General features: G+C 44.2%; 1 protein-coding gene across 6 annotated transcripts in view; it reads left to right on the top strand.

The window, feature by feature from the left end:
* Positions 1-20363, top strand: part of LOC137429011 (partitioning defective 3 homolog) — a 455854-nt gene that overhangs the window by 227591 nt on the left and 207900 nt on the right. For all 6 annotated transcript variants that reach the window (XM_068118986.2, XM_068118984.2, XM_068118985.2 and 3 more), the window contains one exon: positions 5624-5749. In XM_068118986.2, the coding sequence (XP_067975087.2) occupies positions 5624-5749 (126 nt within the window). The remainder of the gene's footprint in view (positions 1-5623; positions 5750-20363) is intronic.

Below are 20363 nucleotides of genomic sequence, written 5' to 3'. Positions count from 1 at the left end.
AATGATCACCAGGTTTATTCGGCCCTCATACTCGGGTAACTGATCACTTGTGAGGGTTAAATGATCACCAGGTTTATTCGGCCCTCATACTCGGGTAACTGATCACTTGTGAGGGTTAAATGATCACCAGGTTTATTTGGCCCTCAGACTCGGGTAACTGATCACTTGTGAGGGTTAAATGATCACCAGGTTTATTTGGCCCTCAGACTCGGGTAACTGATCACTTGTGAGGGTTAAATGATCACCAGGTTTATTTGTTCCACGGACCCCGGTTATACGTCCCTGTGTAATTGATGGATTCTTGGGTTTCACTGTTTTGTGAAAATTGAATCGAGTTCCAAATCGCTCATTGACGAGGGAATGTGCAGCACCGTATGTTACGTTTGCCAGAATGGCGGCCATTGTTGATGATTATTCCAGAAAATATAACTGACGTCCTACAGTCTACATTGTATATTTAATGGATAAAAAAAATGTAAATGAGAGTAGTGGAATTCGAGGCAATCAGGAGGTTTAATGAGGGGGGGGGGGGGGTTAACCTAGGGATTTGAAATATGAGAGGGGTGAGTGGGGGGGGGGGGTGGTGAGGCACTGAAAGTTTGCTGAAGATGGGGAACGTGTGGAAGGATTGGAGGGAGTGTGTGTGGAGGGCTAATTTGAGATTGAGAAATGGGGGGAAGAATTTGGAAAGTTTATTGGAAATGGGGAATAGTACGAGGGATTTAAAATATGAGAGGGGTGAGTGGGGGGGCGGGCGGTGGGGAGTGGGGGTGAGGCACGGAAAGTTTGCTGAAGATGGGGAACGTGTGGAAGGAATGGAGGGAGTGTGTGTGGAGGGCTAATTTGAGATTGAGAAATGGGGGGAAGAATTTGGAAAGTTTATTGGAAATGGGGAATAGTACTAGGGATTTGAAATATGAGAGGGGGGGGGGGAGCGTGAGGTACGCAAAGTTTGCTGAAGATGGGGAACGTGTGGAAGGATTGGAGGGAGTGTGTGTGGAGGGTTAGTTTGAGATTGGGAAATAGGGGGAAATTTGGAAAGTTTATTGGAAATCCTAGGATCTTTATCCTCATTCCTCATTTGAGCTTTGAGGAATGAGGATTACACACACACACACACACACACACACACACACACACACACACACAGACACAGACACAGACACAGACACACACAGACACACACACCCTGGTGTTGGCTTAGCGGTTAGGGTGCCGGCTTGGGATCCTAGGATCCTGGGTTCGAATCCCGGTCGATCGCTGAATTAACGCCAGGGGGGTTGACTCAGCCGGTCATCCTTCCGAGGTCGGCTAATTGAGCACCAGCTTGCTGGGATGAATGATCCCGGTGTGTACCCCGGTTTAGAATAGGTACACCGTATCCCTGCGCATCGTAAGAGGCGACTAAGTGTTGGCGTCAGGAAGGGCATCCGGCCATAAAAACATTCCCTCAAACAGGGAACCATGATTGTCATGGGGCCCGCAAGGCTAACCCCCGCTCTGGCGGGGAAAATGGCCTTAAAACGATCATTCATTCATTCATTCATTCATTGGAATTGAGGAATAGTACTGGGGATTTGAGGGAGGGATGTTTAAGCTTTCCTTGAAATGAGGATTGAGGAATGAGGAACGAGGTGTGCTGTATAATGTATTTGAGCTATGGCGCATGGAGTGTTTGATCGAGATGAGAAATGGGTGGAGGGATTTGAGGGAGGTGGCATGGATACTTTATGGATTCAAGGATACACAAGGAGCCTTGGCATAGGAGGAGGACATTCGGCCCATCAATCCTGCGCTGCACCAACCCCAGTATCGTCGCCCATACTATCCACACAAGCCAATATTCCCACACATGGAGATGGAGATGTGGATTGAAGGGAAGTGGGTGTAGACTGTAGAAGATGTGGTGAGGATTAGAGGGGGAGGGAGTTGTCGGGAGCAGCGTGAAAGATTTGCTCTAGATGGGGAATGCGATAGATTGATGTGGTTAAAATTGTGCTTCGTCCCCATGATGAACAGGAGCACACGTCACATTTTCCACTTGAAATTCTTTTTTATCGATTTATTTTATTTTACTCAGCAATACCATAATTCTTCAAGATACTTGTTCCCATTTGTGTTTTTCATTGTCAGTGCATCTGTTTTTTATACCACATTATAGGAGCAAAGCTCGGTGCGCACAGCGCGCATCTTCCATCCGATAAGTTGAACTCTTTTTTACAATGTCCTCATTGTGCCATCCCAACAACCTGCCTGTGTCTGGATGCAAAGACCATGAGATGTTCGAGTAATCCCATAGACATCGTGCCCTGATCCCATAACCTGGTGGAGGCAGCAGCTGTGTCATGGGCACTGGCTCTGTGTAACCGTGCTCAATTTGGACGTGTAACCTGATATTTGTCGAAACGCACAGATTCCGGGATTGCGGGGGCTCGGGTGAGGGTTGTCGGGAGGTTGAGGAAGAGGGGAAGCGATGTGGGGCGAGTGACAGCTGGTGCGGTCGTGATGGTTTTGGAATAATTGGTGGCTCCATGTTGGGGGAGGAATTGCAGTTCTCTGAAATGACGCCTTTGTTTTTGAAATTCAGACATCCCGCTCATCCCTGTGCAGGAAAGAACACTTTGAATAACTTGTGAAGGCCTGCTGTTGTGAACACAGAAAATATTGAGACAAAGAGGAAAAATGAAAAAGGACAATGCGAAACTGTTTCTGTAGTACAGCATCTGATTTGTTTGAAAGATGTTCCTTACTTCCGCTACCGAAGGTGGAAAGAGATTGTGTTTTCACCCCCGTCTGTCTGTCTATTTTGTTGTTTGGCCGTGAGCAGGATATCTCAAAAGTTAGGGACGGATTCGGACCAAACTTGGTGGACAGGTTAGGTGTGTGACAAGGACGAATCGATTCGATTTTGGTGAAAATCTGATTATTGATTCGGATATGAGAATTATTTAATTTTTAAGTGATTCTTCACCATTGAGGGATCGGCCTAAAACCAACCTATAGGAGGATATCTCAAAAAGTTATAGATGGAATTGGACGAAACCTGATTGACAGGTTAGGTGTGTTACAAGGACGAATCGATTCGATTTTGGTGAAAATATGAATATGGATTCGGATATGAGAATTATTTAATTTTTAAGTGAATCTTCACCATTGAGAGATCGGGCCAAAACCAACATATAGGAGGATATCTCAAAAAGTTATAGATGGAATTGGACGAAACTTGGTGGACAGGTTAGGTGTGTGACAAGGAAGAATCAATTAGATTTTGGTGAAAATATGAATATGGATTCGGATATGAGAATTATTTAATTTTTAAGTGAATCTTCACCATTGAGTGATCGGGCTAAACCCAACTTATAGCAGGATATCTCAAAAATTTATAGATGGAATTGGACGAAACTTGGTGGACAGGTTAGGTGTGTGACAAGGAAGAATCAAATAGATTTTGGTGAAAATATGAATATGGATTCGGATATGAGAATTATTTAATTTTTAAGTGAATCTTCACCATTGAGAGATCGGGCTAAAACCAACATATAGGAGGATATCTCAAAAAGTTATAGATGGAATTGGACGAAACCTGATGGACAGGTTAGGTGTGTGACAAGGAAGAATCAAATAGATTTTGGTGAAAATATGAATATGGATTCGGATATGAGAATTATTTAATTTTTAAGTGAATCTTCACCATTGAGTGATCGGGTTAAACCCAACTTATAGCAGGATATCTCAAAAATTTATAGATGGAATTGGACGAAACTTGGTGGACAGGTTAGGTGTGTGACAAGGACGAATCAAATAGATTTCTGTGAAAATATGAATATGGATTCGGATATGAGAATTATTTAATTTTTAAGTGAATCTTCACCATTGAGTGATTGGGCTAAACCCAATTTATAGCAGGATATCTCAAAAAGTTATAGATGGAATTGGACGAAACCTGATGGACAGGTTAGGTGTGTGACAAGGAAGAATCAAATAGATTTTGGTGAAAATATGAATATGGATTCGGATATGAGAATTATTTAATTTTTAAGTGAATCTTCACCATTGAGAGATCGGGATAAAACCAACATATAGCAGGATATCTCAAAGATTTATAGATGGAATTGGATGAAACTTGGTGGACAGGTTAGGTGTGTGACAAGGACGAATCAAATAGATTTTGGTGAAAATATGAATATGGATTAGGATATGAGAATTATTTAATTTTTAAGTGAATCTTCACCATTGAGAGATCGGGATAAAACCAACATATAGCAGGATATCTCAAAAAGTTATTGATGGAATTGGACGAAACCTGATGGACAGTTTAGGTGTGTGACAAGGACGAATCGATTCGATTTTGGTGAAAATATGAATATGGATTCGGATATGAGAATTATTTAATTTTTAAGTGAATCTTCACCATTGAGGGATCGGGATAAAACCAACATATAGCAGGATATCTCAAAAAGTTATAGATGGAATTGGACGAAACCTGATGGACAGTTTAGCTGTGTGACAAGGACGAATCGATTCGATTTTGGTGAAAATATGAATATGGATTCGGATATGAGAATTATTTAATTTTTAAGTGAATCTTCACCATTGAGAGATCGGGATAAAACCAACATATAGCAGGATATCTCAAAAAGTTATAGATGGAATTGGACGAAACCTGATGGACAGGTTAGGTGTGTGACAAGGAAGAATCAAATAGATTTTGGTGAAAATATGAATATGGATTCGGATATGAGAATTATTTAATTTTTCAGTGATTCTTCACCATTGAGGGATCGGGCTAAAACCAACATATAGCAGGATATCTCAAAAAGTTATAGATGGAATTGGACGAAACTTGGTGGACAGGTTAGGTGTGTGACAAGGACGAATCGATTCGATTTTGTTGAAAATATGAATATGGATTCGGATACGAGAATTATTTTAAAATTTTGAGGTGATTCTTCACTATTGAGAGATTGGGCCAAATCGATATATAGCATGATATTTCAAAAGGTTGTTGACGATTTATGACAAAACTTGGTGGATGAGTTGGGTAGTGGACAATCTGGACAAGCGGATTCGATTTTGGTTCAGGTCCGAATCCAGATCCGAATCAGTGGGAAACAAAACCTCAGCTGTTCAACCTGGCGGAGGTGTGCGCTCTACCGAGTGATGTTCTAGTTTAATATGACATTGACTCCCCTTTAAAACCCCAATAACGATTTATGTAATATGGCCTGTATGTGCTGTGTTGGCAAAAAGCTGTTAAGTGTTTGTGAGTCACTACTGATGGTGTACGCATATCGTGTTCGTCAGAAATGTCTTTTCATCAAGATGTAGTTTTGAAAAGACAAATCCCTGCAGAAGAGATGATTCATTCCAGCTGAGCAGCTCCTCCATTGATGCTCCAAGTGAACCAGCGATTGCTCGGATGAGGGGTTCTCTCCATACATGTTCATTGGTCATTGTTCGATTTATCACAATGAATTGCTGATCTGTTTTTTTTACTTGCTTATGATCCGATCGGAAATCTTCATTTATATCTTGGATTGAATAATTTTAATAATACCAGATAAAAAATTTTTTTTAAATATTAATACCAGGATTTAACAAACGTCTGATACCTGTTGTGCAGGTTAATGGTTTGCAGGTCGATGGCTTGAGCCAGGTGCAGGTTGCCGCCTTGCTGCGGGGTGTCCCACCCAATGGCTCTGTGGATCTATTGATTTCCCGGCAAGAAGAGCTTCCCCCCCAGGAGCAGGTCAGTAGAATGGGCCTTCAACTTGTCTAGATAATGGGTTTTGCACTGCATATGGGTATGGGCATGTGGTGCAGTGGGGCCCAAGGTAGGAGCATATAAAACGGGGACAGGTAGTGGTGGTAGTGCAGGTGAGATGCAATGAGATGAGGTGTGATGGATAAGAAATGGAACCAAATTAATTGGTTTGAAGAAAGATGCACAAATTAAACTTTGGATTTGAGACTTGTGGGGGAGGAAGGTAGTGCACAGATAGGAGTAAGAATCAGGTGTACAGAGGTGACTGGATTTGAGGTTGGGGAGAAGAAAGAGCTGTATATGTGTGATAGTGTATGTAGGAAAAGAGAAAGAGGTGAAACATAGTGGAGACAGAGAAGTCAGGAGTGTATGTAAAGTGAATGTCAAATGGGCAGTAACAAAGATCCATGGGAAATCACGTGATGTTTTGTTTCAATTTCACTTTGAATAAGATCACATGCAACACGCATACATATACACAAACCCCACGTATGCATGCACACCACACATACACACTGGGCAGAAGCGGCGACGCACGGGATTGGGAAGTGGCAGCAGGCCATGAAGATTTCAGAAGGTATCCCGATGCAAGCCGTACACCGGGGAAGCGCCCGGATATCGTTCTCAGTCCTGCAACTGGCAAAGTATGTTTTGATTGGACTTGGTGCCATACGAGTCGCGAAGAGATGAACAGCATGAATATAGTCAGGTTCACCATGTTTTTTCTTTTTTCGTTCAAAATTTTTGGAGATTAGCAAAACTATACATTTTTGGAATATTCAGAGCATGAGGAATCCAAAATTAATGTTTGCATTTGCCTAGACACCTTTGCAAAAATGACACTCAGGACAATGATGAAGATCTGTAAAAGCATATTCCTGAACGGTATAGATCTAGTAGATCCTGTGTATAGGACTTATAGTTCAATCTGATACTAACAAGGCTGCTTTCTTGCTTTATAAACCCATACCTATAACTTCAAAGGACTTGCAATATCATGTATTATGTAATACAGTTATATCACAAATATAAAGACAATGGTTTTCAATTACCTTTGTTTGTTGCTTTTCTATAATCCTGAGCACTATTTTGAGGCCTTTATTGGATTCCTTGACCCAGAAAACATAGGATTAGCATATTTAATTAAGTTTATACGTTGACTAGAAGCCGAGATAGCGCAAAATATGTATTTTATGGCGGCCATTTTGAAAATCCAAAATCTGTGTCTGTGCAAATGCCAACATTGATTTTCGGATTCTCCATGCTCTGATGATTCCAAAAATGTACAGGTTTGCTAATTTCCCAAAATTTGGAACGAAATTATATTTGTAAAACATAGTGAACCTGACTAATACAAGATGCCCAGGTATGCTCACCTGGTTTAAGAATTTAATAAGAGCTACAAGACGGGTTTGCCTCTATGCTGCGGAGGTTTTTGCACGGGGTTCATCACATTGCACGGTCCTTTCATGAGCATTGCGGCTGAATCAGAAAAGGATTAACAGAGTTGCCAAAGAAATACCATAGGAACAAGCGTTACGCCTCGGTCCCCCGTCGGTGAAGTGATATGAGTTGACAAAGTGGAAGACGCAAGGCGGCCATCTTGGATTTTGACGTGGCGACCCAATTTTCAATAGCGTTCTTCCTTATGCGTAGATACACCCACACACCAGATTAGAAGTTGGTACTTCGCTTATTTTTCAAGATATTCTGCTCACAGTGTTCAGGCATACATGGCGTCAGACATACATGGCGGCGGCCATCTTGGATTTTGACGTGGGTTGCACCCACACACCAAATTAGAATTCGGTCCTTCGCGCACTCCCGCACGCACGCACGCGCACACACACACACACACACACACACACACACACACACACACACACGCACGCACGGACGGACGGACGCACACACGGACGGAGGGGAAAACCATAGTCCCCCTTTCGCTCCGCGGTGCGACGGGGGACAATAACTGCCGAGAAAGCATCATGTTGGGTTTGGATGAAAAGGAATGAGAGGGATTAGTAGGCTACATGTTCGTTTCCAATTTTACAGGTTTAGGGGTTCAATCCTGCTTCTGAGTCAAAATGTGCAAAACGGAGAAGGAACACCGAGGAGTTATGACCCCAGTGTGGCCTGACTCCCTTAGAGTGTCAGAAGGGTAAAGGCCCAAACACTTCCTTGAGGGGCCTCTCTTTCTCTGAGGATTCTCTGCTGTTTCGCTCCTTGTGAGTTTCTTGCCACACTGTATCAGTTAAACCTCTGACATTCGAAACTGAAGGACACTAGGAAAGACTAATGATCTTAAGAAAGACTACACCCATTTGCTACATGGTTAGCACCCCTGCCTGTAGCATTGAATCCCTCTGCGACATGATCACAAAAAGAGATGCCCCCGGGATCTGACGAGAGCGGGGGAGGATGATGGATCCACTGATGTCTGTACGGAAATGACTCGGACTGAATATAGGACGATGAGATCAGAACACTCTCGTGGGTTTCCGCGTACTTGCGGCAGCAGGATCGCAAATGAGAAGGGAATGAAGATGCACAAGACAAAGAAGGGTTGTGGCAGTGAGACTTCTGACAGACAGCAGTGCTCTGAATCTTGAGATAAGACGTTAGAATAACATAACCAGACCATAGTATACCACAGTGCTGAAGAACCTCAAGTTGGAATGTTGGAAGAGGAACTGCTTCAACTCTGTGATCGTAGACGTCCAAGGATATTGTTTCCTCCAGGTGGTTCAGAGGCTTTGGATTTTTTGTATACAAAATTGAGTCTCGTGGAGGAGTTATAGGATAGAATGGATCAGTATGTAGCAAAAGAATAGGAACATCAGAAAGAGAGGGGGAAAATGCACCAACAGCAAGGTTGAGGGACAACATAGAGAGAGACTTGGACAAATAAGGAATGAGGGGTAAGGGAGGACTACGGGGTGGACAAGGTGGATACAGAAGCAAACTGTTCGAAGGAAAGAATGGAAATTTGGATAGAGGTGGGCTTAGGGCAGGTTAATGGGCAAAAATAGATCATAATTTTGGATGGAGGATGATCTGAGATTGAATTGAATAGCTGTCTACAAGACCTGGAGGGAGACTGAGATTGAAGAGAATGTGGAATATGGAAATTGGTTCCACAGGTGGGGAAAGAGAAATGGAATGAATGGAGGTAAGCAGTGATTCAGCATTTTGGAAGCAGAGAGGGTTCCTGGTGGACCATGTGCACCCTGTACAAACCTGTGGGCAGGGAGGGGACAAAACATGGAAAAAGCAGAGGGTTAAAGACCAGAAATGAGGCAGTAGAAGATGGAGACCACTGACCTTTCTGCAATGTGAAAGAGATAGGCCCATACATTCATCTTCATCATGGAATATTCCAATGATCTTGAAGGCCTTGGTTTCCACTCTGTCAAGCTGAGCTAGGTGTGAGGCAGGGGCACTAGCCCAGCGGGGAGAACAGTACTCAATCGAGCTGCTGATGAAGGACGTGTAGGTGGATAAGAGTTCAGGTGTGCCAAGGAAGGACTTTGCACAACAGAGGATACCCAGTCGGCGACAGGTTTTTGAGGCCAACTTGGCTGTGTGATTTGCCCAAGAAAGATTATGGCTGATAGTGAGACCCAAAAGTTTGATTGACTGAACTTCTTCAAGAGGTTTGTTTATAAAGTAGATGGGAGAGGTTTGGGGGGTTGGGGGTTTGCCAGATGACCCTTTCGGAGAGATAGTAAGAGTGTGAGACTTCTCAGGATTGAAAGACATATTCCAAGTGTTTGACCAGCCAGTGATTCCATCAAGATCTGATGAGAGGGCAGAGGCTGCTTCCTGTCTATCTGAAGGATGAGGGATCTCACAGCAGAGGTTGGAGTCATCAGCAAAGAGATAAAGAGGATTTTCCAGTATCAGATACATTATTGACGACTACAAACATTATTGAGGATTGTTGGACTACAAACGAAGCATAACATGATCTTTCACCGGCCATGACTCGTCAATCATGTAACGATGAGGAAGTGAGGATGAGCTGCGAAGGGGTTTTGCTGTACTGTAAAAAAAAATATTACAGGAGAAGCTTGGGCACCTCAATAGACCCCGGGCCCTGAAGCAGAGATCCCCCTGCTCCCCCCCCCTCTCCCTCACATCGGCCCTGTGTATAGGTACCAACAGCGCCACACCCCAACATGCAGTTTATCCATGATTCCCCAGGCCCGACCCAGACGTCTATTGACCTCTGGCTCACAACATGCGAAGACATGAATATCACTGCCAAGGTAAGTGAATCTCTTTGTGACCTCAACATCCTCGCTGTAGATGGGTGCAGGCATGATAGCAGCATCCAAGATGTCATTGAAAGCCTGGATCTTAGTTTTGACCCAGGAAACCCATAATATCAGTGGCTCTGACTCTTCATTCAGCGCCTGGAGGGCCACCATAAGGATATCCAGCATCTCCACAAAGATGACTGCATCATCTGCGATATTGAGGTCAGAGATTTTGACACAAGCAAACGATGCACCGCAGCTTTATTTCTCCGACTTCCTCCCCAGAATCCAGTCCATACAAGTGCTGAAAAGTGTGGGGGCCAATACACACCCCTAATTAACCCCTCCAGTAACAACTAGAGATAAGTCAGAGATGGAATCACCACACTTCACAACATTCAGTCCAAGAATATAATTCAGAAATCAGATTGAACAGTATTGGTGGCACCCCTCGAAGATTGAGAATCCTCCAGAGGGCATCCCGATTCACTGAATCAAGCACTTTGCAGAGACATGCTGTGAGCAGCCTCTACCGAAACTCTCGCCTGCATTTGGTGAGGACCTGAAAAGCAAGGAGATGGTCAATCATTGAATTCTGGTGTAAAGTCCGACTGCCCTAGCCGCTGGTGCTCAAGCAGATGGCGGCAAACCCGATCAGGAATGATCCGAGCAAAAACATTGCCTGGCACTGAGTAGCATCACTCCTCGGTAGTTGTTGCAATCCTGCCGATCACCCTTTCCTTTTCAGTGAGGGGCACCAAGGCTCCTCTTCCAGTCAGTTGTGATGATGCCTGTGCTCCAAACAGAGCACAGGACTGCAACGACACGAGTACAGCATTTTCACCAGCCTTGAGAACTTCAGCATGGATGCCACAAATCCCAGGACCTTTGCCCTCTTTCAACCAGTTCACCACAGCCTGTGTTTCCACAAATGAAGGCAGTTCACAGTTGATTGGAGTGTCAGCAATATGGATAGTAGCAGCCCTGACATCTAACTCAACAGCTGTTGAGTCAGCCTAGTACAGCCGCTCAAAGTAACCGGCCCAGCAGGCTTTCACTTCAGACGCCTCTGTCATACAGCCCACCACCCTCTGCTCTAACTGCAGTACACCGAGGGCCAGGTTTAGAGGAATGCAATGCATGGATTCCTCTGGAAGCAGGATGAGAATCACTTGACCACAGATGATGCTCTACCCTTTCACAGCTTAGGCCTCCTTGTCTGCCCTCAGCAAACATACAGGTTTACGCCTCAGCTCCATGAACAACTCAGGTCTGCCATCAAGCCTGGCCCTGCAACTCTGGTCAATGGTATCCAGTGTCACTTGGGAGACAAAGTTCTTCTTCGGCTGACGGTGGGTTCCAAGACAACCACCGGCAACATCGAGGATGGTAGATTTGAAGGTGCTCCACAACTCTTCAGGATGCTCTCAAACACCCAGATCCCACCAAATCCCCATTCAGCCTGTTTGCGAACTTCTCAGCTACCCTCTCATCCTTGAGCTTGCCAACATCTGGCCTAGGCTAGAATGGTACCATTCTCTTGGATTTGAGCCGCAACTTCAGAGTTGCTACAACAAGCCTGTGGCCAGTATTGAGGAACTGAGCACACCCGAAGACCCTGCAGTTCTGGAGCTTCCTCCAGCGACCATCAACAAGCACATGGTCAATCTCCTTTGCCACACCACCAGCATTGGAATACCAAGTCCAGAGATGAGGCTGTGGGTGTGGGCACTGAAACCATGTATCGGCCACCCTAAATCCACGACTTCTTACAAAGTCAAGGAACTTAGAGCTATTCTGGTTCACAGTTCCAGATCCATGGGGACCAACACATGTCTCATAATCAACACATATCAGTGCCAGTCCATGCATTGAAATCCCCCAAGATGAGAAGAGTATCTCGCCTGGGGCACTGACCAACCAAAGACTCGAGTGTTCTTTGTGTACAGTGTGGAATGAAGTGTTTTACAGTGGCCGAAATGCAAAAGAAATAAAAATAATATGCTCACACATTCACACACCTTCAAACGCCACCTTCACACACACACACACACCTTCACACACACACACACACACACACACACACACACACACACACACACACACACACACACCTTCACACCTTCACACCTTCACACCTTCACACCTTCACACACACACACACACACACACACACACACACACACACACACACACACACACACACACACACACACACACACACACACACACACACACACACTCTGCTTGAGCACACACACACACACACACACATTCACGCACTCATTCATGCACTCATTCACGCACTCATTCACACACTCATTCACACACACACACACACACACACACACACACACACACACACACACACACATTCACACACACATTCACACACACATTCACGCACTCATTCACGCACTCATTCACACACACACACACACACACACACACATTCCCACACACATACACACACACACACACACAAATTCACACACACATTCACACACACACACACACACACACACACACACACACACACACACACACACACACACACACACACACACACACACACTCCCACACATTCACACACAAATACACACACAAATACACACATTCACACACACATTCACACACACATTCACACACACATTCACACACACATTCACACACACATTCACAGACATTCATGCACACTCACACACATATATACACATACATGCACATATATACATACATACAGACATACTCGCACACACATTCACACACACATTCACACACACATTCCCACACATTCACACACACATACACACATTCACACATTCACACACATACACACTCACACAACCTATTGTGGTGTTTCTTTCCTTATTTGCTTTGCGTGTCCTTTCTAAAATGCAGAAGTTCACAAATTTGAAAGAACCCCGAGTAATCTTTTAAATCACATTATTTGTCGGTGACATTTTGTATCGGAAGATGGGGATTAAAGGACAGACGCTTCCTCGTTGCTCATATCCCTCCTGTTAGTGTGTTATCGGAGGCGAGATGCTATCGCCAATGGCGGCCCGAGTACTGTGGCACCGAATCGCTTTCCTCGGAATAGATTTGTTATTTTGCTTTCATTTTCCAACCTTGTTTCGAAACAAAAGGACATCCAATTACTGCTGTGCGTTTGATTTCTAAATGCCTCGTATTGTAAAATCGAACAATAATTATTGTCAAATGTTACGCGGTTAATAGTTTATGTTTTTATATATATTTTTATGAGCTTGGGAAACGGCGCGACAGATGTGCCAATCCGGAGCGGCCATCTTCGCCACGGGGCCCCGGGAAGCATTCCAGACGCGTGCCACACTTCAACCCAGAACAAATGTCGGATTATTCGTCCCACTTTTAGATTCACACGGACTCCTGGAAGTTTGTGGAAACCTCAACCCGTGCTGCGTAAGTGCGGACGGACGAGACGAAGCCATTGATGGACGCCTGCTGCCGTTCCCAAATCGATTATTTGTCCTGTGCCCAAAGTCGGCTGCTGTCTTTGTGTTCCAACTCACTTCCCCCTTCTAACCACCTTTCATTAGCAGGAATGTGGTTTTTCAGTCGTGACACTTGAACGACAGAGGTGCGCGTTAAAGCCGCAATATCGATTGCGACTTCATAGTCCTATTAAACCCAACGACGCCATTTTACAAGAGGATTGCAAGTTGCAATTGGAACAGCCCCAGAAATCTATTTTGCCAAATTCGTACTTTTTTATATTTTTGCCATGAAATGCACACTGTGTGAGCAATGAGTAACCCTTAGTGAATGAGAAGGAACTTGGACTTGTGGAATTTTTCAGTCACTTACACCACTCGTGCTGTAGCCTTGCCGCTGTGAGTTTCCACTCCCCCCCCCCCCCTGGTTTTTATTCCTCTCGCCGTACCCCCTACCCCTTCACCCCCTGAGTATGTGATTTTAATTTTAATTTGAATGTTTCTGTAGGTCTCATGATTCATTGGTAATTCTCTATGGTGCTTGTAGTACGTGGGGGTGGTGCTGGTGGTGGTGCAGAGTGGAGTGGTGAATGCCAGAATACAGCACGTTTTGTCTTCGTTTACTCGCTCCTCAATTACGTTCTTCATGTTTCTCTTTTGGAAGCATCGAGTTGAATGAATGGTCAACAGCAAAACAAGGCCGGAAGTCTCAGAGTGGCGTACCCGGGCTTGTTTGATACTTTAGTTGAAGAGGATAGTATGATCTGGGTGGGGATACGACTTCCCAAATAATGTAAGTATTTGTTTTCAATAAATTCCACATTCCTGTACCACCTTCAGTCGAACGTCAGGCATTGACGGCACGTTCGTGAATGACTTGGATCAAAAACGTACCTAGTCTGAATGTTGCTATATCCAGTCAATGGCGAAACTGCAAATGGGAATCCACGAGCGTCACGAATGGAAACCCTTGCGTCATTTCGTCATTCTAATTTAAACTCAATATCTTTATATTTTCATTCCAAACAGCATCATTCATCATTCCAATCACAATTTAATAATAGACTATTAATACAGTCATGTGAAAAAGTATGTACACCCCATGTAAAGTTTTGACTTTTTCAACATATTTCAACATACAGCTATTTGATCTTCATTTCAACAATATTGAGAGATAAATGTGATATAATATAACAAATATCATGAAACATTTACATTTTGTAGTCCATTGTATAATTTAAATAAACATAAATGCAAATTTCGCATGTGGAAAAAGTAAGTACACCCCTACATTTATCACTACTTCAAATACCTAAACTTAGAATCAGGTGCACCAGCTCAGGTGCAAATGATTAGAACATCGTTAGAGAGGATATTGGAGGAACATGTCTTATTTAAACCTCAAACATTAAGTTTGGTTTGCTTTTTGTTGTTGAAGTGTGCGGCGTCACCATGCCTACATCAAAGGAGCTCTCTGAGGCCTTCAGAAAGAAGGTTATGGATGCCTACGAGTCTGGGAAGGGATTTAAAAAGATCTCCAAACAATTTTAAATCGATCATTCGACTGTCCGGAAGATTATCTACAAGTGGAGAAGATTCCAAACAACTGCCAACTTGTTCAGGCCAGGCCGCCCCAACAAGTTCAGCCCGAGAGCAGACCGCAAGATGCTGAAAGAAGTCTCGAAGAACCCCAGAATGTCATCACGGGACCTACAGGTAGCTCTTGCCACTGTTGATGTCAAAGTGCACGAGTCTACCATTAGAAAGAGGCTGCACAAATTTGATCTACATGGGACGTGTGCCAGGAGGAAACCTTTGCTGTCCAGAAATGACATCAGGGCAAGACTAAAGTTTGCCAATGAACACCTCGGCAAAGACCAGCACTTCTGGAACAATGTGCTCTGGACAGATGAGTCAAAGGTAGAGCTATTTGGCCACAGTACCAGAAGACATGTTTGGCGAAAACCAAAGACAGCATTTGACCACAAGTACCTGATACCAACTGTAAAGCATGGTGGTGGAAATATTATGGTTTGGGGCAGCTTTGCTGCATCAGGGCCTGGGCAGCTCACCATCATAGAATCCACTATGAATTCTTCATTGTACCAGAGGGTGCTTGAGGATAATGTGAGGCCCTATGTCGGAAAGTTGAAGCTCAACCGAAGGTGGACCTTGCAACATGACAATTACCCTAAACATACCAGTAAATCCACCAAGGAATGGCTGAAAAGAAAGAAATGGAGGGTTCTGGAATGGACAAGTCAAAGCCCGGATCTAAATCCCATCGAGATGTTGTGGGGGGATTTGAAACGAGCTGTGCATGCAAGAAACCCCTCAAACATCGCACAGCTGAAATAATTCTGCATGGAGGAGTGGGCAAAAATTTCTCCCAGTCGATGTCAGAGACTGGTAGACAGTTATAAGAAACGCATACTTGAGGTTGTTTCTGCCAAAGGGGGCAATACCACCTATTAGAGCCAAAGCTGTACTTACTTTTTCCACATGCGAAATTTGCATTCATGTTTCTTTAAATTATATCATGGACTTCAAAATGTAAATGTTTCATGATATTTGTTATATTATATCACCTTTATCTATCAATATTGTTGAAATGAAGATCAAATAGCTGTATGTTGAAATATGTTGAAAAAGTCAAAACTTTACTTGGGGTGTACTTACTTTTTCACGTGACTGTGTATCGAAATATAATGTTAAATCAAGATTGTATTGAGATATTATCAAACCGGCGAACCGTTGTCATCTGCTCACTTCCGGATTCAGGAGCAAGGTCCGTGCCGATTGCATTTCGCATTTCAAAATCATAATTGTATTGAGGAATTTTTGAAACCTCCTACCTACCTTACGACCCCCACTGGGACCCCAAAACGTTCCACAGTAGGTTATTATATTTCCTTTTAGTAAAATATGCAACTGTAACGGTTACTAAATGCTGTTCCCCTGTCTTGTGACCAGATCCTCAGCTCTGGTATACATTTGTGAGGGACATACATACATACACTGGATGGACAGACAAACGCTGGTCCAGGCGGCATTGCCCTATGGGCTACGACCTAAAAATAGGAGTAAACACTCAAGTTAAACATTCAGGATTAGGCTGAAGAGCATGAACTAGAACCTGCCTCTTGATTTTCCCGTTTATTTATGGAAGCGTAGTGTCAATTCCAGATCCCAAACATGTCTTTGTTTGTTATATAATACATGGCCGAGTGACAACATAGCCATACGAGCGGAGTTTCTTTCAGTCCACATGCGTCTGTTGCTCGGGAGGTCTTCATTTGCAATACGGTGGAAATAAATAACGCGGTGATATATTTTGTGTGAACACACAGTTTGGCTGGTGCCCTGCTAGCATAGACCGCCTGGCAGTACTTTAATGAGATGCAGATGTGACACGGGCACGATGTGGCAAATGCACTCTTCCTTTCTAAATATTTACGTCGTTTTATGGTATAATCCTCCTTTCTGTAAACTTTCCACTTGCATTGCTGCAAATGAATGTCTTGTTGCAACTGAAATTGAATAGCCGATAGGGTAGCACGCTTGCCTTTCAATTGGCTTGACGTTAAGCTCGCAGTGATTTTTCAAACCATGGCGTTGCACCATCCCGGTCGGTGCCAGATCGCACAATGTCTTTCGCAAGGAATAGGTGATTGCGTGCCAGCACCCCGGCCCATTCCAAGTCCAAATTATTGCCATAACCTACAGGCAGCACTGCATCAGCAGTGTATCCAGGCTCCGAGCATTGATGCTACCAGCTCCCAGGTTCTGCACAGTAACAAACGAACGAATGAATTGATTACTGAGACGGAACAAAATGTCTTAAAAACGATAAAAAAACAAGAAAGAGCAATCAGATTGCAAACCCTCACCAAGATGTATTTTCAGTGGTTTTTAAGGCTTTTGTGTTAAAACAAATATGGCGGCCGAACCACGTGACCGATGGCGTCCTCATTATTTTTTCTAAACTAATTTATTCCTAGATTATGCTCAAGAAATTTCATCTTCATCGGATGAAGTTTTGTACTTGTCGAATTATGACGTCATAATGGCGGCACCTATGACGTAATTAATATATTTTATTCCCCATGGAGAGTTCTTTACAATGAGCCATGTCTCAATTTTTTCTATTCAGTGCTTTCGGAGATATGGAGGTGCAAATTTTTTCGTTTTTTCCAAGATGGCGGCCGTACCACGTGACTGGTGATGTCATCATTAGTTGTTTTCTAAACTAATTTATTCCAAGATTATGCTCAAGAAATTTCATCTTGATAGGATGAAGTTTTGTACTTGTCGAATTATGACGTCATAATGGAGGCACCTATGACATCATCATTAACATATTTTATTCCCCATGGAGAGTTCTTTACAATGAGCCATGTCTCAATTTTTTCTATTCAGCACTTTCGGAGATATGGAGGTGCAATTGTTTTAGGTTTTTCCAATATGTCGGCCGAACCACCTGACCTATGACGTCATGATTATCATAAAAATATATACAGGTGGAGTTGCACCTATGGTGAAAATTTCCTGTCAATCGGACAAACAGTTGTAGCGAAAATCATATTTATTCTGTGCGGACAAACAGACAGACAAGCAGACTCAAATGCAATATCCTCTCCTCTGGCGAGGGTAAAAACCTTGTATTCTATTGATTTGCTTGTCACTGATAAACGTGCACATGCGAGCATTCCATGTCCTACGTTGATGCACATCGAACTGGGTCCATTATTCATTTAATCCTTGTGCAGACTCCTCCTCAAGGCTTAGATACTGTCGAAAATCCGTTATCCAAAGTGTCATGTTGTTTACGATTTGGCCTCTGTTATTGGCACAGAAAAGCCTCTTAATGGAGTTGTGTTTTCACTACTCACTATTATCTCCTCTCTAAGCGCACACAGCGGTTGATTTGTTGCTAACACACTGAGCGTGCAATGCACTAAAGAGTCTGCTCCGTTAAGCACCCAGTTAGCCACGCTCCTTGTGTAGTGGCGTGTGCAATTTGCCTTGTTACTTATCCAACAGGCGTGTTATTTGCTACGAACTGCACAAAAACCCAACAGTGTCCGCAAGCCTGCTCGTTCTCCATTTTAAGGTTACTTATGCCCCATTCACCAAGGTTTATTGGCTCATTTTATGGCAAATCAAGTCATACCTCATTTGGAAAGACGTTGCTTTTTGCAAAGTTTCATTGTTTCAGGGTTTGCAGCTTTGACGTGCTGTAATTTATCGTGATATACAGTCTGTGTGTATATATGTATATATGTATGTATATATTATATATATGTATATATGTATGTATATTGTTACGGTTCTCAACGCCGTCCTTCTTCCCCTTACCAAGGGGGGATTAATCCCCTTGTCTTTGCTGGGCTTGGCGGAACCGAGGCTTGCAACGTCCCTTCCGGACAAACGCGCAGTAGGGTTTCGGGACCACTTCTCGCTCGTACCTAATTCCCCGCGCTGCCCTGGGAGTGAGGAAACAAGCCTCGCACGAACCACGTGTGATGAGAGTACGCCGAGCGGATTGCGTACACGTGGTCTGCGCAGTCTTAATTAGTGGAACCCGATTTGAGCGACCTTATTCGTGCCACGCTTAGCCAATGAAGGAAACCACAGAAACGATCGAATCAGGAAAAGGAAGAACAAGGGTTTAATTATTCCCACACGTATATACAAGGTTCAGGGACGCAGAGACACAGAGTAGCCTTAAACAGTCTTAACTAAACCCCAGACAATGGGCCCGTCTCACACTCACACAGGGAATTGCAGATGGGTAGATGTTCCCCAATGGGTCCACGTTGTCGTCCAGAGATGGCCGCCGTCCGGCTCTCCACAGCCACGGCACGTCCCGCGAAGATGGTGGCAGGCGAAGGCAGGGACTCGTAGCGCGTCTCCCGAACAAAGCAGATGATGGGGCGGAACGGCAAAGGGCTGACTTTAGCGCGGCTGGCGGTTACTCAGCTGTTCTCACTCGCGCGTCTCAAATTGCACTGTATCTCGGTTTTAAGCACGTCTGGCTGTGCCCACGTATATGTACATTTCGCACACACGGCCAACTCGTCTTCTTCAATCCTCCGAGGTGGTTTGTGCGCGCGCGTTCTTGTGCAAGTTCCCTGCTTCAAGTCCTCTCACCAACCCTTGTGCAACGCGAGTCCTGTGTTCAACAGCTTTCACCGCTCATCAAGTCCTGTACTCATTGGTGTTCCCACGCTAGTCCTGTCGAGGGCTTTTGCGCAGCGGGTTTTATAGCTACGCCCCCCGAACCTTCTGGAACTCACTCAAACCTTCTCGCCACACCCTGTGACGCAACACCGCAGTCACCACCTCCGAGCTCTGATTGGTGGCTCGTGCTTACCATCAGCGCTTCTGCCTCTCCGCCCTCGACTCCGCCCAGACCTTCCTAGCTTGCCTCGTGTTAACGCGCCCAATCATGTCTAGCGCAAAAAGGATTGAGGCTACGGACGTAGGATGATCGGTGGCAGTAGGGCCTATTCTCCTGGCTCCTACTCAGCGCAGACTAACAATGGAAAGGAACTAAGCTCACAAATACTAAGACATAACTATACTATCGCGAGGCTACATGTTGCTTGTGTGACTAACTATGGGGGGCAAGTTTTAACCTTTATTAGACTCACTTTACAACCTCAAAACCGCAACACTGCCCCCCTCCCTCGTCAGACTCGTCCCCGAGTCGAACCTACAAAAACTGGAACGACTGGTTTTGAGAAAGATCTGGGACTAACTTTTAATTACAATTACGTGTGACACTTAGATGTGGTTCCCCCTAACATTTACTCTAACCCGTGTATGCGACAGTTTTACAACACTAAATATGTCCCA

Source organism: Myxine glutinosa, chromosome 6, assembly GCF_964187855.1.
Source record: "Myxine glutinosa chromosome 6, kmMyxGlut1.1, whole genome shotgun sequence".
Lineage (NCBI taxonomy): Eukaryota > Metazoa > Chordata > Myxini > Myxiniformes > Myxinidae > Myxine > Myxine glutinosa.
This window is presented reverse-complemented; position numbering and strand designations above follow the sequence as displayed.